The 16,263-nt window shown below is 51.5% G+C and overlaps 9 protein-coding genes across 9 annotated transcripts; 6 read left to right on the top strand and 3 right to left on the bottom strand.

Moving 5' to 3' along the window:
• Positions 1–842: 842 nt before the first annotated feature.
• APUU_10994A (putative C6 transcription factor) lies at positions 843–2,199 on the top strand (the record flags this gene model as incomplete). Its single annotated transcript, XM_041706973.1, has 3 exons — positions 843–1,013; positions 1,154–1,938; positions 1,992–2,199. 3 exons carry the CDS (start codon positions 843–845, stop codon positions 2,197–2,199), a joined length of 1,164 nt encoding a protein of 387 aa, XP_041550360.1.
• Positions 2,200–2,231: 32 nt separating this feature from the next.
• Positions 2,232–2,579, top strand: APUU_10993A (uncharacterized protein; the record flags this gene model as incomplete). Its single annotated transcript, XM_041706962.1, has 1 exon — positions 2,232–2,579. The coding sequence occupies one exon, from the start codon at positions 2,232–2,234 to the stop codon at positions 2,577–2,579; it is 348 nt and encodes a 115-aa protein (XP_041550359.1).
• Positions 2,580–2,653: 74 nt separating this feature from the next.
• On the top strand, positions 2,654–3,046 carry APUU_10992A (uncharacterized protein; the record flags this gene model as incomplete). The annotated part of the gene is made up of 1 exon (XM_041706951.1): positions 2,654–3,046. The coding sequence occupies one exon, from the start codon at positions 2,654–2,656 to the stop codon at positions 3,044–3,046; it is 393 nt and encodes a 130-aa protein (XP_041550358.1).
• Positions 3,047–4,492: 1,446 nt separating this feature from the next.
• On the top strand, positions 4,493–6,066 carry APUU_10991A (putative eukaryotic translation initiation factor 3 subunit EifCl; the record flags this gene model as incomplete). The annotated part of the gene is made up of 2 exons (XM_041706940.1): positions 4,493–4,801; positions 4,945–6,066. 2 exons carry the CDS (start codon positions 4,493–4,495, stop codon positions 6,064–6,066), a joined length of 1,431 nt encoding a protein of 476 aa, XP_041550357.1.
• Positions 6,067–6,809: 743 nt separating this feature from the next.
• Positions 6,810–7,928, bottom strand: APUU_10990S (HesB/IscA family protein; the record flags this gene model as incomplete). Its single annotated transcript, XM_041706929.1, has 2 exons — positions 6,810–7,172; positions 7,572–7,928. The coding sequence occupies 2 exons, from the start codon at positions 7,926–7,928 to the stop codon at positions 6,810–6,812; spliced, it is 720 nt and encodes a 239-aa protein (XP_041550356.1).
• A 497-nt stretch (positions 7,929–8,425) lies between these two features.
• bna5-1 (kynureninase) lies at positions 8,426–10,039 on the top strand (the record flags this gene model as incomplete). The annotated part of the gene is made up of 4 exons (XM_041706917.1): positions 8,426–8,615; positions 8,664–9,010; positions 9,065–9,548; positions 9,600–10,039. 4 exons carry the CDS (start codon positions 8,426–8,428, stop codon positions 10,037–10,039), a joined length of 1,461 nt encoding a protein of 486 aa, XP_041550355.1.
• A 154-nt stretch (positions 10,040–10,193) lies between these two features.
• On the bottom strand, positions 10,194–10,890 carry APUU_10988S (ER membrane protein complex subunit 4; the record flags this gene model as incomplete). Its single annotated transcript, XM_041706906.1, has 3 exons — positions 10,194–10,269; positions 10,327–10,673; positions 10,753–10,890. The coding sequence occupies 3 exons, from the start codon at positions 10,888–10,890 to the stop codon at positions 10,194–10,196; spliced, it is 561 nt and encodes a 186-aa protein (XP_041550354.1).
• A 586-nt stretch (positions 10,891–11,476) lies between these two features.
• On the top strand, positions 11,477–14,082 carry APUU_10987A (putative AP-2 adaptor complex subunit beta; the record flags this gene model as incomplete). The annotated part of the gene is made up of 6 exons (XM_041706895.1): positions 11,477–11,515; positions 11,774–11,958; positions 12,015–12,090; positions 12,139–12,503; positions 12,554–12,982; positions 13,035–14,082. The coding sequence occupies 6 exons, from the start codon at positions 11,477–11,479 to the stop codon at positions 14,080–14,082; spliced, it is 2,142 nt and encodes a 713-aa protein (XP_041550353.1).
• A 282-nt stretch (positions 14,083–14,364) lies between these two features.
• Positions 14,365–15,715, bottom strand: cwc25 (U2-type spliceosomal complex subunit CWC25; the record flags this gene model as incomplete). The annotated part of the gene is made up of 2 exons (XM_041706884.1): positions 14,365–15,604; positions 15,690–15,715. The coding sequence occupies 2 exons, from the start codon at positions 15,713–15,715 to the stop codon at positions 14,365–14,367; spliced, it is 1,266 nt and encodes a 421-aa protein (XP_041550352.1).
• Positions 15,716–16,263: the final 548 nt, after the last annotated feature.

The raw sequence follows: 16,263 nt of genomic DNA, 5'->3' as shown, positions 1-16,263 counted from the left end.
TGTGGTTCTGCAAGGATGCTACATCCGTCAAATGATATAACTTCGTGTGCGACTGCGATCAAGGGACGCGCCGGACTTGCTTCTGCCTTGCCCACAACCCTCGTCTTGTCAGTTCCCTCCACTCGCTGTTGCTGTTCTCCTCGATCTACTCCACCCAGCCATCCAGAGCTAAGTATGCATTGGTGTTCTGGATTTATTTTCCACGTTCCCTGGGCTGTCACTTTGCATCGACGGATTCCCACCCTTGCTGGCTCCTCCCGCTTGATGGGGACCACCTTTTGATCTGTTTGCCTCCTCAAGGGTTTTTGTTTCTTCTAAATCGTCGACCTTTTATCCCTAACCGCCAGTGTGCTTTTTCCAGGCTTCACTGTTCCTCCATCTGAGTGGCGTTGTATCATCGGATATCGTCATAATCAAAAGCATCGTGCCGTAATATCGCGCCGACTCACGTTTCCTTTTCCGAACCGACTCACGACTTTCCAGCCCCCCTTTCTTTGAAAAGGGAGTCGTCTCCAATCAACCTTCCTTCCAACCCGTGACACCATCCTCGAACCGTGGCGAAATTTTTGCGAGTCAACAAGCCGACCAGGGACACATGAGCTAATCCAACGCAACCTGGGGCAACAGCGGCAAGGATCCCAAATTCAATGAATTCACAGAGAGATCTGTCTGCCTCGGAGTACATTGGCTTCCACGAGCTCTGGTTTCCTGGAGACCTTGTCCTGAAGATATTCTCGTTCACCAAGGGCATCCATCGACGGTTCAGCCTTTTTTCTTTTTCTTTATACCTTTTCGCCTGATCAGCTTCATCAGTACATGGTCCCTTCGAGGGCCCATTCGAGATGGCGTCCAGTATCGAGATGGCGTCCAGTATCGAGATGGCGTCCAGTAGCAAGGATAAACAGCTTGCCTCAATAGCCCCCGGCCCTGGACCATTGCGAGAGATTCGGCCTTTGACGAAGAACAAGAAGAGTTCCAGCGCATGTTTGCCTTGTAAACAGGCTAAGAGAAAGGTAAAGTCCTCGAAGTAGGCCAACTTTCTTGACCTAGCCCCTTGACTCCCACAAATACCCTGTAAACCATGTCGCCACCAACTGCTCAGCACATTCCATTACGGTGCCTGTAAGCTAACGGTCCTTTCCCTCAACTACAGTGTACTGGACGACCGGCTTCATGCAAAGCATGCGAGGCTACCAACGGAAACTGTGTGTTCAATGAACACCTTGACCTGCGACGAAAAATCGCAGCCCAGAAGGCGCAAGTCGACCTAGAACGCTATCAGAAATTATTGTGGGATCTCCTGGAATACCTGCGCACAGCAAACGACGAGCGGATATATCGGGTTCTCGAAATCATACGCGCCGGCGGTAACGTCGAGAAAAATATCAGCCTTATCATTCAGCCAGCTCTCGCCGAGGGTTCACCAGTTGATGACATGGCTGTCGACGCAAGTGATACCAGCTCAGACGACTATAGAGTTCGCAAGGACTCGAGAATAACGGTCGAAAAGCTGTGTGATAATCCACTTTTCCAAGTGTCATGCAAACCCTGGACTAAAGTGACGAAAGATGATCACCTCGTCTCTGGTTTGGTATCATTATATTTCACGTGGGACCATCCGCTTATGCAGGTGGTTGATCAGGAAATGTTCTTGCACGATATGACTGCTGGTGATCTTAGTTCAGAGTTTTGCAGCCCTGTCCTTGTGAATAGTATTCTCGCGGTGGCCTGTGTAAGTTGTTTGACCTTTTCGATTTGCTCTCTGGCCTTTCTGACTTTCGACAAGACATATTCTCCTTACCCTGAGGTATACGCCGTGCCTGGTGATGTAGCTTCTCGAGGTCAGCATTTCTTCGAGGAAGCAGACGCCCGTTGGAAAGCTGAAGAAGGCCGACCTTCTTTAGCAAATATTCAAGCTCTGGCGTTGATTAGCCACAGGTGAGTTATTCTGCGAAGGCTATACATTAGCTATAGATGTTAACCAACCGCAGCTTGAAACTCCAAGGGAAGGATAATGCTAGCTGGCTTTATCTCAGACAAGCCGTTCAGCTCGGGCAGGACATCGGCCTTTTCGATATACCCAAATCGAGGCATAATGACTGGGACCAAATGCCTGAACGTATCAGACATGCTAGTGCACGGACTGCTTGGAGTATCTTTATCCTGAACTCGTATGTGGCTCAGGCCCAAGAAGTGTAAACCACATTGACTCTTTTCGTAGACAGTTGTCCATGGAGTCTCGCAAGACCCCAAATCTCGGCGCTCCAAGGTTATCACTCGACCGAATAGACCACCTCGAAAAGGATGCTCTTTGGATACCATACCACTCTCGCTCGAGTGACGTCGAGTTCCTAAAGAAGCCGGCTTTCCTTCGCGACGTAATGGTTGGACTGGTCGGCTTGACTGAAACTATCATTGACATCCAGAACCTTTTCTTTGACAAAGCACTCGACCTTGGCATGAGCATCGACGAGTTGTGGGAGGAAGCGAGTTCGTTGCATCGGCGCCTTCAAGTATTTCTCGAGGGATTAGTGGACATCGAGGCGCCACCGATTCCGCAAGTGCTCTTTCTGCAGTAAGTTAAGAAGGATATTAGTTCACCCGACAAGGTCTGACTACCTCCCGCAGTATCAGATGCAACGAAGTCATCATTATGCTCTTCGAGACCCTTTTAGAGCAGCAGAACCTCGCATCTTCTTTAGAGTCGTCGACGATCGAGGAAGCCAAGTCAAATCGGCTTCGTGCTGCCATCCAGATCGCTCACTATCTCCAAATATATCGCGACCACTATGAACTGTCACAAACACCAAGTTTGATGTTTGGGCCCGCGAAGAGTAGTGCCCTCGCATTACTTCCATTCTTGGGTGACGAATCAGCCTGCAACGCGTTCAATGAGCTTTATGACATCCTCGCGGCCTTCAGTGCGAGGTTTCCGGCTGCCTATGCGACGAAATGCGAGATCGATGCTTTTTTCCGTGACTCGAACATTTCGTTACCTTTCGAGCTTGCAGGTGCAGCCGACCGCCGAGACTCAGAGTGCTCGTAGTGGCTGGGAGGAGCGTGTTCGGACGGCACGCAGACAACCGTTTGAACATGATGAAGCATGAACAAACAGCGATAGAGTCTCCCTTGGACCCGATGACTAAGGATAGATTATAACTCGGGGATCTTTGGGCGGCAAAGCGTGGTGGTAGCCAAACATTGACCGTAACGGCTCAGGGAGGTGAGGAGGGAGTCGAATTGGCGGGAACGTTCAGAAACAAGCGGCCGAAGATTGGAAAACAGAGTCAGCAGAATCATCAAACCAGTCAACCAAGCCGACTACCGAGATGTCCGCCAGCAACGCCAAAGCCCAAACGAGAGACCTCGCTCCGGTCGATTACATATGGCCTTCAGATGCAGAAATTGTGCGGTCTTGAATTCCCGTCAAGGCGATGAAAGAGACGTGCACGAGCCGTGAGACATCCCATCGTGGCAGGAAGGAGCTAACCTAGGTGCATAAGTAGGAGAAAGGACTAAGCAGCTGCACTCTTTTAATACAGGAAACGACTGCTGAGCGAGTCCGTAGACTTGATGTTATGTGTGAATCATGATGGCGAACTCTGGAATCCTTTTTCGGTATGATCTGGTTAGGCTCCGGATAAAGGATCCGCGGCAAACAACAGGTCGGCCAGCCTGTCATTGCCACTCCACCCTCCTTCAAGAATCTTGGTGACGGTTTTTCATTTATATTTCTACGTTATGCAATAGATAATTAATATTGGATGAATATGGCGTTTATCAAGAAATGACACCTAGTCAATACTGGTTTTCTGCGCCCTTCGCAGGGCAGGCCAGACAGCATTTATGTTGAGCAGCCCGTGATAGACGGATACGGTTTTCGAACTACGGACGTGTTTGACCGACCTCCAAAGTCCAAGGTGACTACGTATCCCTGGCTTGGGTCACGGCAGATCTGGTCTCAATTGCCCGCGGAAATCGCTCTCGGGAACGAAATGTTTCTACGTCCTACTTCGGAGGATTAAAACGATCAATTGCACTCGGGAGAGTGGGCACGATTATATAGCACCGGATCAAATAGTCGAGCAGTTGAGAAGATATCACCTACTTTTCCGGTTTTGCCATCATAGAAGCTGTATTTTATGAGCTCGCTTATTGCAATAATGTGCACTGTTCCATCATTCCTTCCGTCCAACAGGTTTCCGCCAGTTTGGACTGCGGTCTAGTTCGTGTAGATCGTGTCGCCAAGATGAAGATGCTTTTCATGGGGCTATCTACATAACATTGTACAGCTGACTCAGCCTGCCCGTATGCACAGATAAGATAAGCACAAATCGTCCAAGCGAAAACCCTCAAAATTCGATGCCGCCGAAACAGTCGAAATCCCACACCCCGAAACGCCGAGTCACGCCTGTCGTCCTCCCCGCCCCTCCTCCCTCTCTCTTGCCGCCAATTTAGCAGGACAGATCCTGAACGAGTTTTTCTGCCCAGCATGTCCTACGAAGAGCGCGCCAATGCGCACCCCAACCTGAACGACGAGTCCGATGTCGAGGAGGAAGCGCTGGTCAACGACTACCGCGAGCAGGTCAACTTTGATGATAGCATGAGCGAGCTGGGTCGGACTACATCACTGGGCGGTGCTTCCCAGACGCAGGACCTTCAGGCTCAGCTGGCTGCTGCTGCTACTCCTCTTGAGTACCAGGCCACGCTGGAGACCAAGTTCGCGAGCTATGACAACTACTGCAGTCTTTTCCACTACATCCTGAACTCGGATGGGCCGGTGGAGTTGGAGGTTCCTTCTGTATGTGCCCTTTTTTCTATTTCGTTTAAAATACATCTTGGGGTCCTCGTGTTCCTGCTCAATATCCTCATTACATTTTGTGTGGGCGGGGCTAGTGTTTTTTTTGTGTTTGTTCGTGACGTGCTAACATTATATCTTGATAGTACTACTGGGCTTGGGATGTCATCGACGAGTTCATTTACCAGTTCGAGTCGTTTTGCCGCTACCGTAACCGCGTCGCCCGCAGTGGCTCTAACGAGGAGGAGGCTCAGCTTCTCCGTGAGAACCCTAACACCTGGGGTTGCTACTCGGTTCTCAACGTCCTCTACTCCCTCATCCAGAAGTCGCAGATAAACGAACAGCTTGCTGCGATGAAGCGTGGTGAGGACCCCGTGGCGTATGCTGGAGAGTATGGCTCCCGCCCTCTCTACAAGATGCTAGGATACTTCTCCATCATTGGGCTGCTCCGCGTCCACTGCTTGCTCGGTGACTTCAGCCTCGCCCTCAAGACCCTCGACGACATCGAGATGAACAAGAAGGCCATGTTCGCCCGTGTCATGGCTGCCCACTTCACCACCTACTACTACGTTGGTTTCTCCTACATGATGACCCGCCGTTACGGCGATGCCATCCGCATGTTCAGCCACATCCTGGTCTACGTCTCCCGAACCAAGAACTTCCAGAAGGGCGGCAACAACTACGATGCCATCGCCAAGAAGAACGACCAGATGTACGCTCTGATCGCCATCTGTGTTGCGCTCCACCCCACCCGCCTCGACGACACCATCCACTCTGCTCTCCGCGAGAAGTACGGCGAGCAGCTCCACCGCCTACAGCAGGGCGGCCCCGACGCTCTCCCTCTCTTCGAGGAACTCTTCCGCTCCGCTTGCCCCAAGTTCATCAGCCCTACGCCCCCCGACTTCGATAACCCAGCCCTCAACGTCGACCCCGTCGACCACCACACCGCCATCTTCATGGACGAGGTCAAGAACACCCTGTACAACCCCACCATCCGCTCGTACCTCAAGCTGTACACAACCATGGACCTACAGAAGCTCGCTGGCTTCCTCGAGGTCGAGCCCGAGAAGCTCCGATCCTGGCTGCTCATTAACAAGCAGCGCAGTCGCCAGCTCCGCTGGGTCGAGGGTGGTCTGTTGGATGGCGAGATTGTCAGTGCTAACGACCTGGACTACGCTCTTGAGAAGGACCTCATCCATGTTAGCGAGACCAAGGCCGGCCGCCGCCTCGTGGACTGGTACCTCCGCAACCTTGCTCGCGTTTACTAAGCTACCTTACGCGCTTGCAAAAAAGTGTGTTAGGATGTTGACAAAAACAAATGGCGAGCTATTCACCAATTTACGAATGAATGGAATACGTCTTATGTATGTAGACCGTACGGTCCTTTCGCATACCAAGCACCAACAAGGCTAGGAGACATTGAACCAGGGGTACCCACAAGAGGATTTCGATTGAAGTGTCCCCCACGAATATCAAAGGAAGAGAAACACGGCCGTTTACTCTTGCTAGCTAGAATCATGACCTTTCCTTGCCCTTTTTTTCGATATTTCAGTTTTATTACACTTACACGGTTGTTTTACTTGCTGGCTTGCTAGTCTTCGGTATGGAGCTAGTTAAGTTAGTTTGGATGGAGTGACACAAAAGGATTTTTTTTTCTGCGAGGGCTTTTTCAGTTATCTTGTCTTGCCTATTTATCATAAATGATTTAAGTTCAGAGATTCCATGGACTTGTTTTCTTCGGTTGTTCCTGTTCGATATGTGTCATGTCCCCGGGGGTGTTGTGCACTCTGATCTGCGCAGCATATAAAAAACAGCTTTCCTGTATGTATGGAGATGATGGGGTAAATAGGAAGAGAATACAATTGAGATCAAGAGATAACAATTGTTCTATGCAGCCGGTGGGTATGGTATACTATGGTATAGTATATATATACTACTAATATTCTATCTAATAAACATGGTATACAGGAGTGAAGATTACACGACTAGTTCCTTTATTTTCAAGGCCCCCCTAATCAACAACATCAAAACTCGTCCCGCAACCACAACTACTCGTCGCACGCGGGTTATCCACAATCTTGAATTGGCTCCCAATCAACTCCGTCGTGTAGTCAACTGTGCTTCCAGACAAAAGTTCAAGCGAGGGTTCATCCATCACCACCTTGGCGCCACCGGCCGAACCCCCGTCTTCTAACGGCTCGGCCTCGAATATCGTGTCTTCTTCTGCGTCAATTTTTGATGCGGGTTCGAGCGACATCATGTACTGGAACCCGTGGCAACCGCCACTAGTAACGGTGATTCGCAGGTGGTTGTAGGGGTTTTCTTCCTTTGTGGTAGAAGAGGGGGAGGAGGGGTCGGTGATTTGACGGAGGCGCTGGTTTTGTTAGCATCGTCCAACCTAGAATACACGGCATATGCATAGAAAAAGCAAATATAAACAAAGCAAAAAAACCAAAAACCAAAAAACATAAAAAAAACATACAACAGCTGGGATTCGCATGTGGTCACCCACCATACTACTAACCAGCCGGCGTGTGGCTTAAGTACGGCTGAGCGGACGGGAAGCCCTGTTTTCCACACCCTGTGGTCGTATGTACTGGGTTTCTTTTGACAACTGCTTTTGTGGTGTAGTGGCTTCCCAATTTCTTTGTCCAAAAGAACGATATCATATCATCCCGCAAGCATCTCGTACCCTCACCACAGCCGTATGCGCCAACGCCAACAAACACTAAATCAAAAAACCACATGAACACAACAGGGTCTTAAAACGTACATTTGCAGCTCGCTCAGAGATGCCCACCATCAACGTCTCCCCATCCTCGCCGGCCCTCGGGTTCTGCGTAACTTGAGGGGCGGAATTCGGAGCGGAAGTGGAAAACGCTGAGCGCGGTTGAGCAGCAGTAAGCCATGTCTTTGAGGCTCTAGTCCTATCTCCAGCGCATCGAACTCTCGAATTCCGTTGTCTCGCCGCAGAGGGGACCGTCGGCGTCCCGTATGAAGAGTGGCAAAAGGATGCGGAGAAGCTCGGTGTCGGATTCGGCACGGGGGAAGAGCGCGCAGAGAATGTGGCCCGGGCAGGACGAGGGCGAGATATCTGGCGGACGGCGGAAGATAAAACTGGACGTGACATTTTGGAGATTTGTCTGGGTAGGGTGTTTGGAAGGTTTCCAGAGAATGTTGAGCGACAACTACCTTGGAGGCTTTATAATCATACAATTCAACATCGAAAGTAGCACCAATCCGCTTGCCGTGATTGGCCGGCGGGTGTCGGGAAACTGCGGCAGAATCGATTTCCCGAGGATGAAGTCATATTACTAATACATGCATAAACCCTTTGTGCAGCGTATAATTTAAAAGAGGTTGTCTAACTTTTCTGTGAAAAGGACGTCTCTAGCTCGTTCTGTCGGTACTGGGCTTGGATACATCTGACCTGGCTAGAGTACGGCCCCTGTATGTAAAACGTGGATAGAGCTGAACGTGGTCATCTACGTAAGCGGAGAGCGATTGCGGGAAGTGATATATCGCGGGGAATTTGGCATCACAACTTACTTCTCAATGTTTATGGCAATGACAGTCCATCCATTCTAAGAATTTAGTTAAAATCTTGGCCCTCAAGTACGGTCCAACATGGGTTCCAGACTCCACGCCCAGCAGATCAAGAATGCGCCACCTCTCCCATACCAGGACGATAGCAGGGCCTTTACAAGGGAATACGCAGCATCTTTAGACGCCCACGACCCTCTGAGCAAGTTCCGAGACGAGTTTATTATTCCTTCAGCTAAGGACCTCAAAAGGAAGACGCTGGACCCTTCGCAGGGCAAGTACTGTTTTACCTGATACGCAAGTACCCCGCTGATCTTTCTAGCCTCCGATGACCCCTCGGACGCCCGCTGCATCTACCTTTGTGGAAACTCCTTGGGCGTTCAGCCCCGCAATACTCGAAAGTATATCGAGTACTACTTGCGGACTTGGGCCATAAAAGGCGTAACGGGGCATTTCACTCATCATGACGATGAGCTCGTCCCGCCATTCGTCGATGTCGACTCGGCAGGCGCGAAGCTCATGGCTCCAATTGTCGGAGCGTTGGAGAGTGAAGTGGCCGTCATGGGTAGTCTGACTACAAACCTACACTTGTTGATGGCTAGTTTCTATCAGCCAACACAGGAACGGTACAAGATTATCATTGAAGGGAAGGCGTTTCCGAGTGACCACGTAGGGCCCCTGAGACTCGTGATATTGGATGTGAACTGATTATTCTCTCCCTAGTATGCGGTTGAATCGCAGATTCGGCACCATAATTTCCAGCCAAAAGATGCCATGGTTCTTATTGAACCTCGAAACGCTGAGCGTCCTATTCTCGAAACCGAGCATATTCTTGCGGTTATCGACGAGCATGCCTCGAGCACGGCTCTTCTGCTTCTTTCTGCTATTCAGTACTATACTGGACAGTATTTTGATATCGAAAAGATTACTGCTCACGCTCATTCCAAAGGCATTGTGGTCGGCTGGGACTGTGCTCATGCTGCGGGTAATGTGGACTTGCAACTACATGACTGGAACGTGGACTTTGCTGCGTGGTGCAATTACAAGTATCTTAACAGTGGTCCTGGTGGAATGGCAGGCATCTTCGTGCATGAGAAACACGGCGAGGTGAAGACAAACACGGCGGATGGAGAATTGGAGGCATTCCGGCCCCGGCTTTCTGGCTGGTGGGGAGGAGACAAAGCTACTCGGTTTTTGATGGATAACCGTATGCATATCACTCTCGAGTACCTGGTACAATTTTCTGACAGAGACCTAGGTTTCGTCCCCCAGAGCGGCGCCGCAGGCTATCAACTATCAAACCCTTCGGTCCTTGATATGAATGCGGTTGTGGCGTCCTTGGAACTATTCAACCGGACAACCATGTCTGAGATTCGCCAACGTTCCCTTCAGCTTACGGGATACCTGGAACACCTTCTCCTACAATACCCGCTCGATGGACTTTCCGACAGGCCTTTCACTATTATCACACCCTCGAGCCCCTCAGAACGTGGTGCCCAGCTCAGTTTGCGTCTGACGCCGGGCCTCCTAGATGGCGTATTGGTGACACTGGAGGAACATGCGGTAGTGATCGACGAGAGGAAGCCGGATGTCATTAGGGTTGCACCCGCGCCCTTGTACAACACGTACGAGGAAGTGTGGCAGTTTTGTCACATCTTCTTAGAAGCTTGCCGTACGGCGATGCAAGCTAAGGCCTAGGCCTGATTTTCCCTTGGCAGCTGTATTATACATTCTATTCTTACGAACACAAACGGTATGGTAGAAGCGACTTGCAGAGCCAACATTTTTGCCGAGGTATAATATAAAATTATCCACTCCAAACACCCTCCATTTCAACAGTATATCCCCAAGTTCAGCCGAAAGCAAAGTGAACAGTTTCCAACGGTTGCCGCTCCGACTCCCAAGCCAGCCAATCCGATCTCGTAGTCCTATCAACACGTATGTTAGCAGACACCCCCCACAAGACCGACACATCAAGCACATACGGCAAAAGTCCCATAGCATTAACCTTCCACACTCCCAACGCCAGCAGCAGAAACTGCATGAGCACGTATACAACCTTGACGAACAGCATCTTGGCCCGCAGCGTCTCCGATTCAAACTTCGCAAACACGCTGTTGGTGTTGATCAGGCCTTGGATGGGGCCCTTGAACAGCATGAACACCATCATAATGCTGAAGATTTGCAGGCTGTTTCCGGACATGTACATCATGATCGCATTCATAGGGACTTGCTTTGATGGAGCCAGGGCGACTTCCCAGGCTTTTTTGAGCTTCAGTGTGTCGGTTTCGACGGGCTTCGACGGGGCCGCGGGGGTGGATTTTTCGGAGCGCTGGATGCAATATAGAGTTAGAATATTGTTTCCCGCATGAAATACTCAGATCTTTAGATGGATTATAGGATATACGTACGCCTTTGCCGCCGGCCTTGCGGGAGAAGCCCGGGGGGTCGGGGATGCTGTTTGCTGAGCGCGACTTGGGGGGCGGGGAGTTGAGCTCGACAGCCCAGTTCGGGAGCGGCAGAGGAGGGAGAGCTTGCGAGGAAGCCATCGTGAGCAGGGTTGGCTGTTGATGATGCCTAGGTAGCTGTGGGGAGCTCGAGTGCAGCTGGGCGGGTTGGTGGTTGACAGTTGAGTGCTTGACGGTCGCCTGGAAAATCAGGACGCAACCGAATTCTCCACAATTTCCTGGAATTGAATGGCGGAGTTGGCGCTTGGTCCACTCACGCTCCTGATTCTCAGTCTCGTCGCCGGATCTCCTTTCTCTCCAGATGATCGTTCTCTGCGCAATTGATACCCTGCTTTATGTCGAGACGCTCGTTCTGTCCAGGTATGACTGTCCCCCGTGTTTGTGCTCGCTTGTGCCACGCTGACCGTTCCGGCTGCTCCCAGTCTAAATCCGTCATCGTCGCCGTCACCGTCACCAACACTCAAGGAATGGACCTCTCGAAGCAACCTGCTAGCTAAGGAGTCGCCCTCGAAGCCAGCCGGGCTATATTGAACGCCTTTGTTGTCCGCCACGAGTTTTATGTGATTTGACGACCCACAGAGCTACACGAACTACAAGTCGCAAGTCCCGCATTCTCCAAGACCAAAAAGACCTGTCCCATTCGCTGCCGTCGAAGCTATAAGCCACCATGAGTTCTGCCGGGGGAGATGCAAAGCTGTTCGCTAGGGTACGTGGGATTCTGCTGCTATATTTTTTCTGTCGCACTGGCCTCCATCCAACGGGAGTCGCGCATGACTTACCTCGCTACTTTCTTGGTCTTCATGCCCCTCTTTGCTTTCTGTTCCGTTTATAATTCGGAGCTGGGACTGTGCCCTCTACTTCCTGATGACCCATCCTATTGCTATCTCTACCCTGCATCCTCATGTTCATCGCACCTTACATACAAAGTACTAGTAGCTTACCACCATGGGTTCGCACTCCACAGGGCAAAGTCGCCGAGCTGCGACAGGAACTCAACAGCGGCGGCAAGAAAGACAAGAACCACTCGGCCAAGAAGATCGCTCTGAAGAAGATTGTCGCCAACATGACTATGAGTAATAACGACATGATCGCTTTGTTTCCGGACATTGTCGACTGTATGAATTTGCAGAGTTTAGAAATAAAGAAGATGTATGTTCCGGGTATCAGTTCGGGGAGAAAAGAGTTACTCACTTTTTCCTTCTCAGGTGCTTTTTATTCCTTGTTAACTATTCACGGATGAAGCCCGAAATCGCATTAAAGGCCCTGCCTATTTTGGTTAATGTACGATATTCGGTCTTCCCCCCTCGGCCAAAACTAACGATATTATAGGACATGGATGCATCGAACCCACTTGTTCGCGCTTTAGCACTTCGAACAATCGCATATATCCACGTTCGAGAGTTTGTCGAGGCTACTGTCCAGCCGCTAAAGCGCCTGATGGATGATATAGACCCCTACGTTCGCAAGACTGCCGCCTTCTGTGTTGCGAAACTCTACGAGCATGATAAGAAGATGGTCGAGGCTTCTGACCTAATTGATCGACTGAATTCGATGCTGAAGGACGAGAATCCAACTGTCGTATCAAGCGTTCTGGCTTCATTGGTGGATATCTGGGGCCGGAGTGAAACCATATCTCTGACGATTGATTACTCAAGCGCGTCTAAGTTGGTATCTATTTTACCGGACTGTTCAGAGTATGTTATGCGCGCTGCGTTCCCGTCGTATAAGTACTAAGTCCAAGCAGATGGGGCCAATCCTATATTTTGGAGGCCCTCATGTCCTATGTTCCCCAAGACTCCGCCGAAGCTCTTCTATTAGCGGAACGCATCGCTCCTCGACTCTCACACTCCAACTCCGCTGTCGTCCTCACCTCCATCCGTGTCATGCTTTACCTCATGAATTACATTGCCGACGAGCGGCATCTCACGTCACTCTCAAAGAAGCTATCGCCTCCTCTTGTGACGCTCCTGTCGAAACCGCCAGAGGTGCAATATCTAGTACTCCGTAATGCCATACTTATCCTGCAGAAGAGGCCGGAAGTTTTGCGAAACGATATCCGGGTCTTCTTCTGTAATTATAATGATCCGATCTATGTCAAGGTGACAAAGCTCGAGTTGATATTTATGTTGACCACGAAGGAAAACATCTCGGTTGTGCTGGCAGAACTGAGAGAGTGAGTTGCCACATTTCAGGGGGCCAGCTGGATATTTTGCTGATATTTCTAGATATGCAACCGAGATCGATGTTCACTTTGTGCGCAAGGCTGTCCGTGCGATTGGGAAACTAGCCATCAAGATCGAGTCCGCTGCGAAACAGTGTATCGACTGCCTCTTGGAATTGGTAAACGCAAAAGTGCCGTATATCGTGCAAGAGGCGACGGTTGTCATCCGCAACATCTTCCGGAAATACCCCAATCAGTACGAGAGCATCATCGGCCAAGTCATCCAGAACATCGACGAGCTGGATGAGCCAGAAGCCAAGGCAGCCATCATCTGGATCATCGGTCAATATGCAGACCGCATTGAGAACTCACCTGATCTCCTCCAGGACTACCTCGCCACTTTCCACGATGAAACCGTCGAAGTGCAACTCGCTCTCCTAACAGCAACCGTCAAGCTCTTCATCCAACGCCCAACAAAGGGCCAGCAACTCGTTCCTGAAGTACTGAAATGGTGCACTGAGGAAACAGACGACCCTGACCTCCGCGACAGAGGATACATGTACTGGCGCCTTCTTTCCTCCGACCCAACCACAGCACGCCAAGTCGTGATGGGCCAGAAACCGCCCATCTCCGCGGAAAGCGAGAAACTCGACTCGCGCACCCTCGAAGAACTCTGCCTAAACGTCGGCACTCTCGCAACCGTCTACCTCAAGCCCGTCCAGCAGGTCTTCCGGGCCGCGCGCACCCGACGCCTACAATACAGCCCCGCCCTCCCGAAACCGCAGGAAGAACTCGGCGCTAACAACTGGCAAATCCCGACGCCCATTCCAGGGCCCAACCCGGTAACCTCGCCAACCGCCGCCGCGACTGGATCAGCCACGACCGCAGCGGGTAACTCAACTGCGGCCGTCGATGCAGCAGACAGCTACTTTAACAGCGTTGCCGTGGGCACCCAGCAGATGGCCGCGCTGGACCTGGGTGGTCGCGAGGACGGCGGGTTTGGTGGCGGCGGCGCCATGCAGACGCAGTATGTCGTCAACCAGAGCCAGCAGCAGGCTTATCAGCCTCACTTGGCTGGGGGAGCGGCGACGGGGGAGCTTTTATTGCTGTGAATAGGGAAGTCTTTCAGTTCTTGTATGTTTGTATTTGTAATTCTGCACATTGTTGTAGCGATGTTGGCTTTAGACTAGGGGCTATTAGTTTACCTCTGAGTAGCATTGAATCCATTGATGGATCCATCATGGCATTCCTACTTTCGTAAGTAAATATGTGGTCCGATATATTATGTAGATGCAGACATAAATGATCATAAGCCAAAGGTATCTCAGTCTAGCCGGGCTTTAGGAAGAAAAATAATACAGGTGGGAATATAATAAGTTAACAGTCATGGGCAATCACTCGTCATCACCGACTTTCGCCAGCCCACCACGACTCCGGCGAATACGCTCATCCAAACTATCCTCTTGGAGCTGCCGATGAAGGCCAGACATGAACTGACCCCGGTCTGTCCGCTTCTTGTCATCTTCCTCCCTCTGTTTCTCTTCAATCTCCGTGACTTCGGTGACGCGCTGCCGGCGGGTCTGTTCCATATCCTGCGCGTTCGACTGCATCTCAGCGAGTCTGCGCTTGCGCTGCTCCTCCAGGTCCTGGGCGTGCTGGTCTGCAGCTGGACGGGGCCCATCTCTATGGTTCGGCGCCCGGTCTCGATTCCGGCCGAATGAGTCCGAGTCTCGCGGGCCGCGGTTATCTCTTCGATCGCCGTTCCGGCCATATCTATCCCTGCGAGAGTCCTGGTCACGGTCACGGTCACGGTCTCTCCGGTCGTCTCGGCGGCGGTCTGACCGAGGAGAGGCAGACCTGCGCGCGGATCGATCGTACCGCTCGTCACGGTCCCGCCGGCTACTCGAATGGTAGACCTTATCCCCTCTGTCTTCTCTATCGCCGTCGCGATCCCGATGGCTCCTCCGGTCGTCTCTGCGGCGGCGATCATCCCGGTCTTCACGAGGAGACCTCGACCTCGACCTTGAGCGGCGTCGATGCCGGTGGCTGTGACTATGCCGATGCGAATGTGAATCATCACCGCTATCCCGTCTGCGGCGATGACTGCGCTCGCGATCCCGATCCCGATCTCTATTCCGCTCCCTCCCCTCCTCCCTCTCCCGCTTCCTCACAGACTCCTTAACCATAGTCTCATACGCCGCCTGCTCCCTCTTCTTAATCTCCAACAACGGATCCGCCATAACCTTAACCATCGTATCGCGCGTATTATGCACAACAGGCGGAAGGGCCGCAGCGCCAGCACCACCGCCAACTTCAACCCCGGCCCCCTTCCCCAACTTCTTACTCTCGTCATTCTTCAGCAAAATGCCATCAATGCGGCGCTTCCCCAGTAAATACCCCTCCATCTCCTCCGCGACATGGCCCGACGCGCCCGACGGCTCCTGGTACATCCAGTCGACGCGGTTGTGCTGGCGCGACCCGCCCGCGGTTTCCTGCAGCCGCTGCAGTTCTTGGATTTGGCGCTCCTCGTCGCGCTCGCGGCGCAGCTGGTCGACTTTTTTGCGTTCGTCCAGGGCGCGTTTTTCTTCGGACCATACCCGCTCTTGGTTTCGGAGGAGCGACGGGTGCCATGATCTGTGAGGGGGTTGGTTAGCGGGTTTTATGGGTTGGGGTTGATGGGTTGGGTTTGTAAGGATAAGGGGAGACTTGGAGTGCTTACTTCTTCAAGTTTAGATCGCCACCCATTTTGAATTATGCGATGGAGGGACTGGATGTGAGGTGTTGTTTGGTGAGAGCGAGGTCGTCGCGGGCGTTGGTCTGGCCGTTTGAGGGATTCCAGATTGGGAAATTTGAGATCACGGGTTGCCACTGCTGATGCCTGGAAATTAAGGCGTTAAGGCATCAAGGCACCAACAACATGGCTGAAGAATAAGATACATTTGGACCTCTCTTCTTCTCCCAGGCCAATGCAGTGAAATGTTTGATATTACGTTTGCTTGGGAATAACCCACTGAAACCCAGCATTCTTCCCCATTCCACCGCTGCCTCGAATATCGAGTCCGTGCATTCGTCCAACCCCAGGAACAAGCCCGACAACTCGACTGGCCCGCTAAAGATGAATACGAGAGCTAATCAAACACTTGCCGTCTTATTCTGCAATTCTACTCGTCCTCTGGTTTATAGTCCAGGCAAGCGTTGATAAACTCATCTATGCTCGAGTCCCCATTGGTGCATTTCGGGCCTTTCATGCAGGACCTCGTATTGAGTTCAGCCTCTTCACCTGGTCTTGTCCT

The sequence above is a fragment of the Aspergillus puulaauensis genome, chromosome 1 (genome assembly GCF_016861865.1).
Source record: "Aspergillus puulaauensis MK2 DNA, chromosome 1, nearly complete sequence".
NCBI classification, from domain to species: Eukaryota; Fungi; Ascomycota; class Eurotiomycetes; order Eurotiales; family Aspergillaceae; genus Aspergillus; species Aspergillus puulaauensis.
The sequence above is the reverse complement of the archived record's forward strand: the minus strand, read 5'-3'. Positions and strand labels throughout refer to the sequence as shown.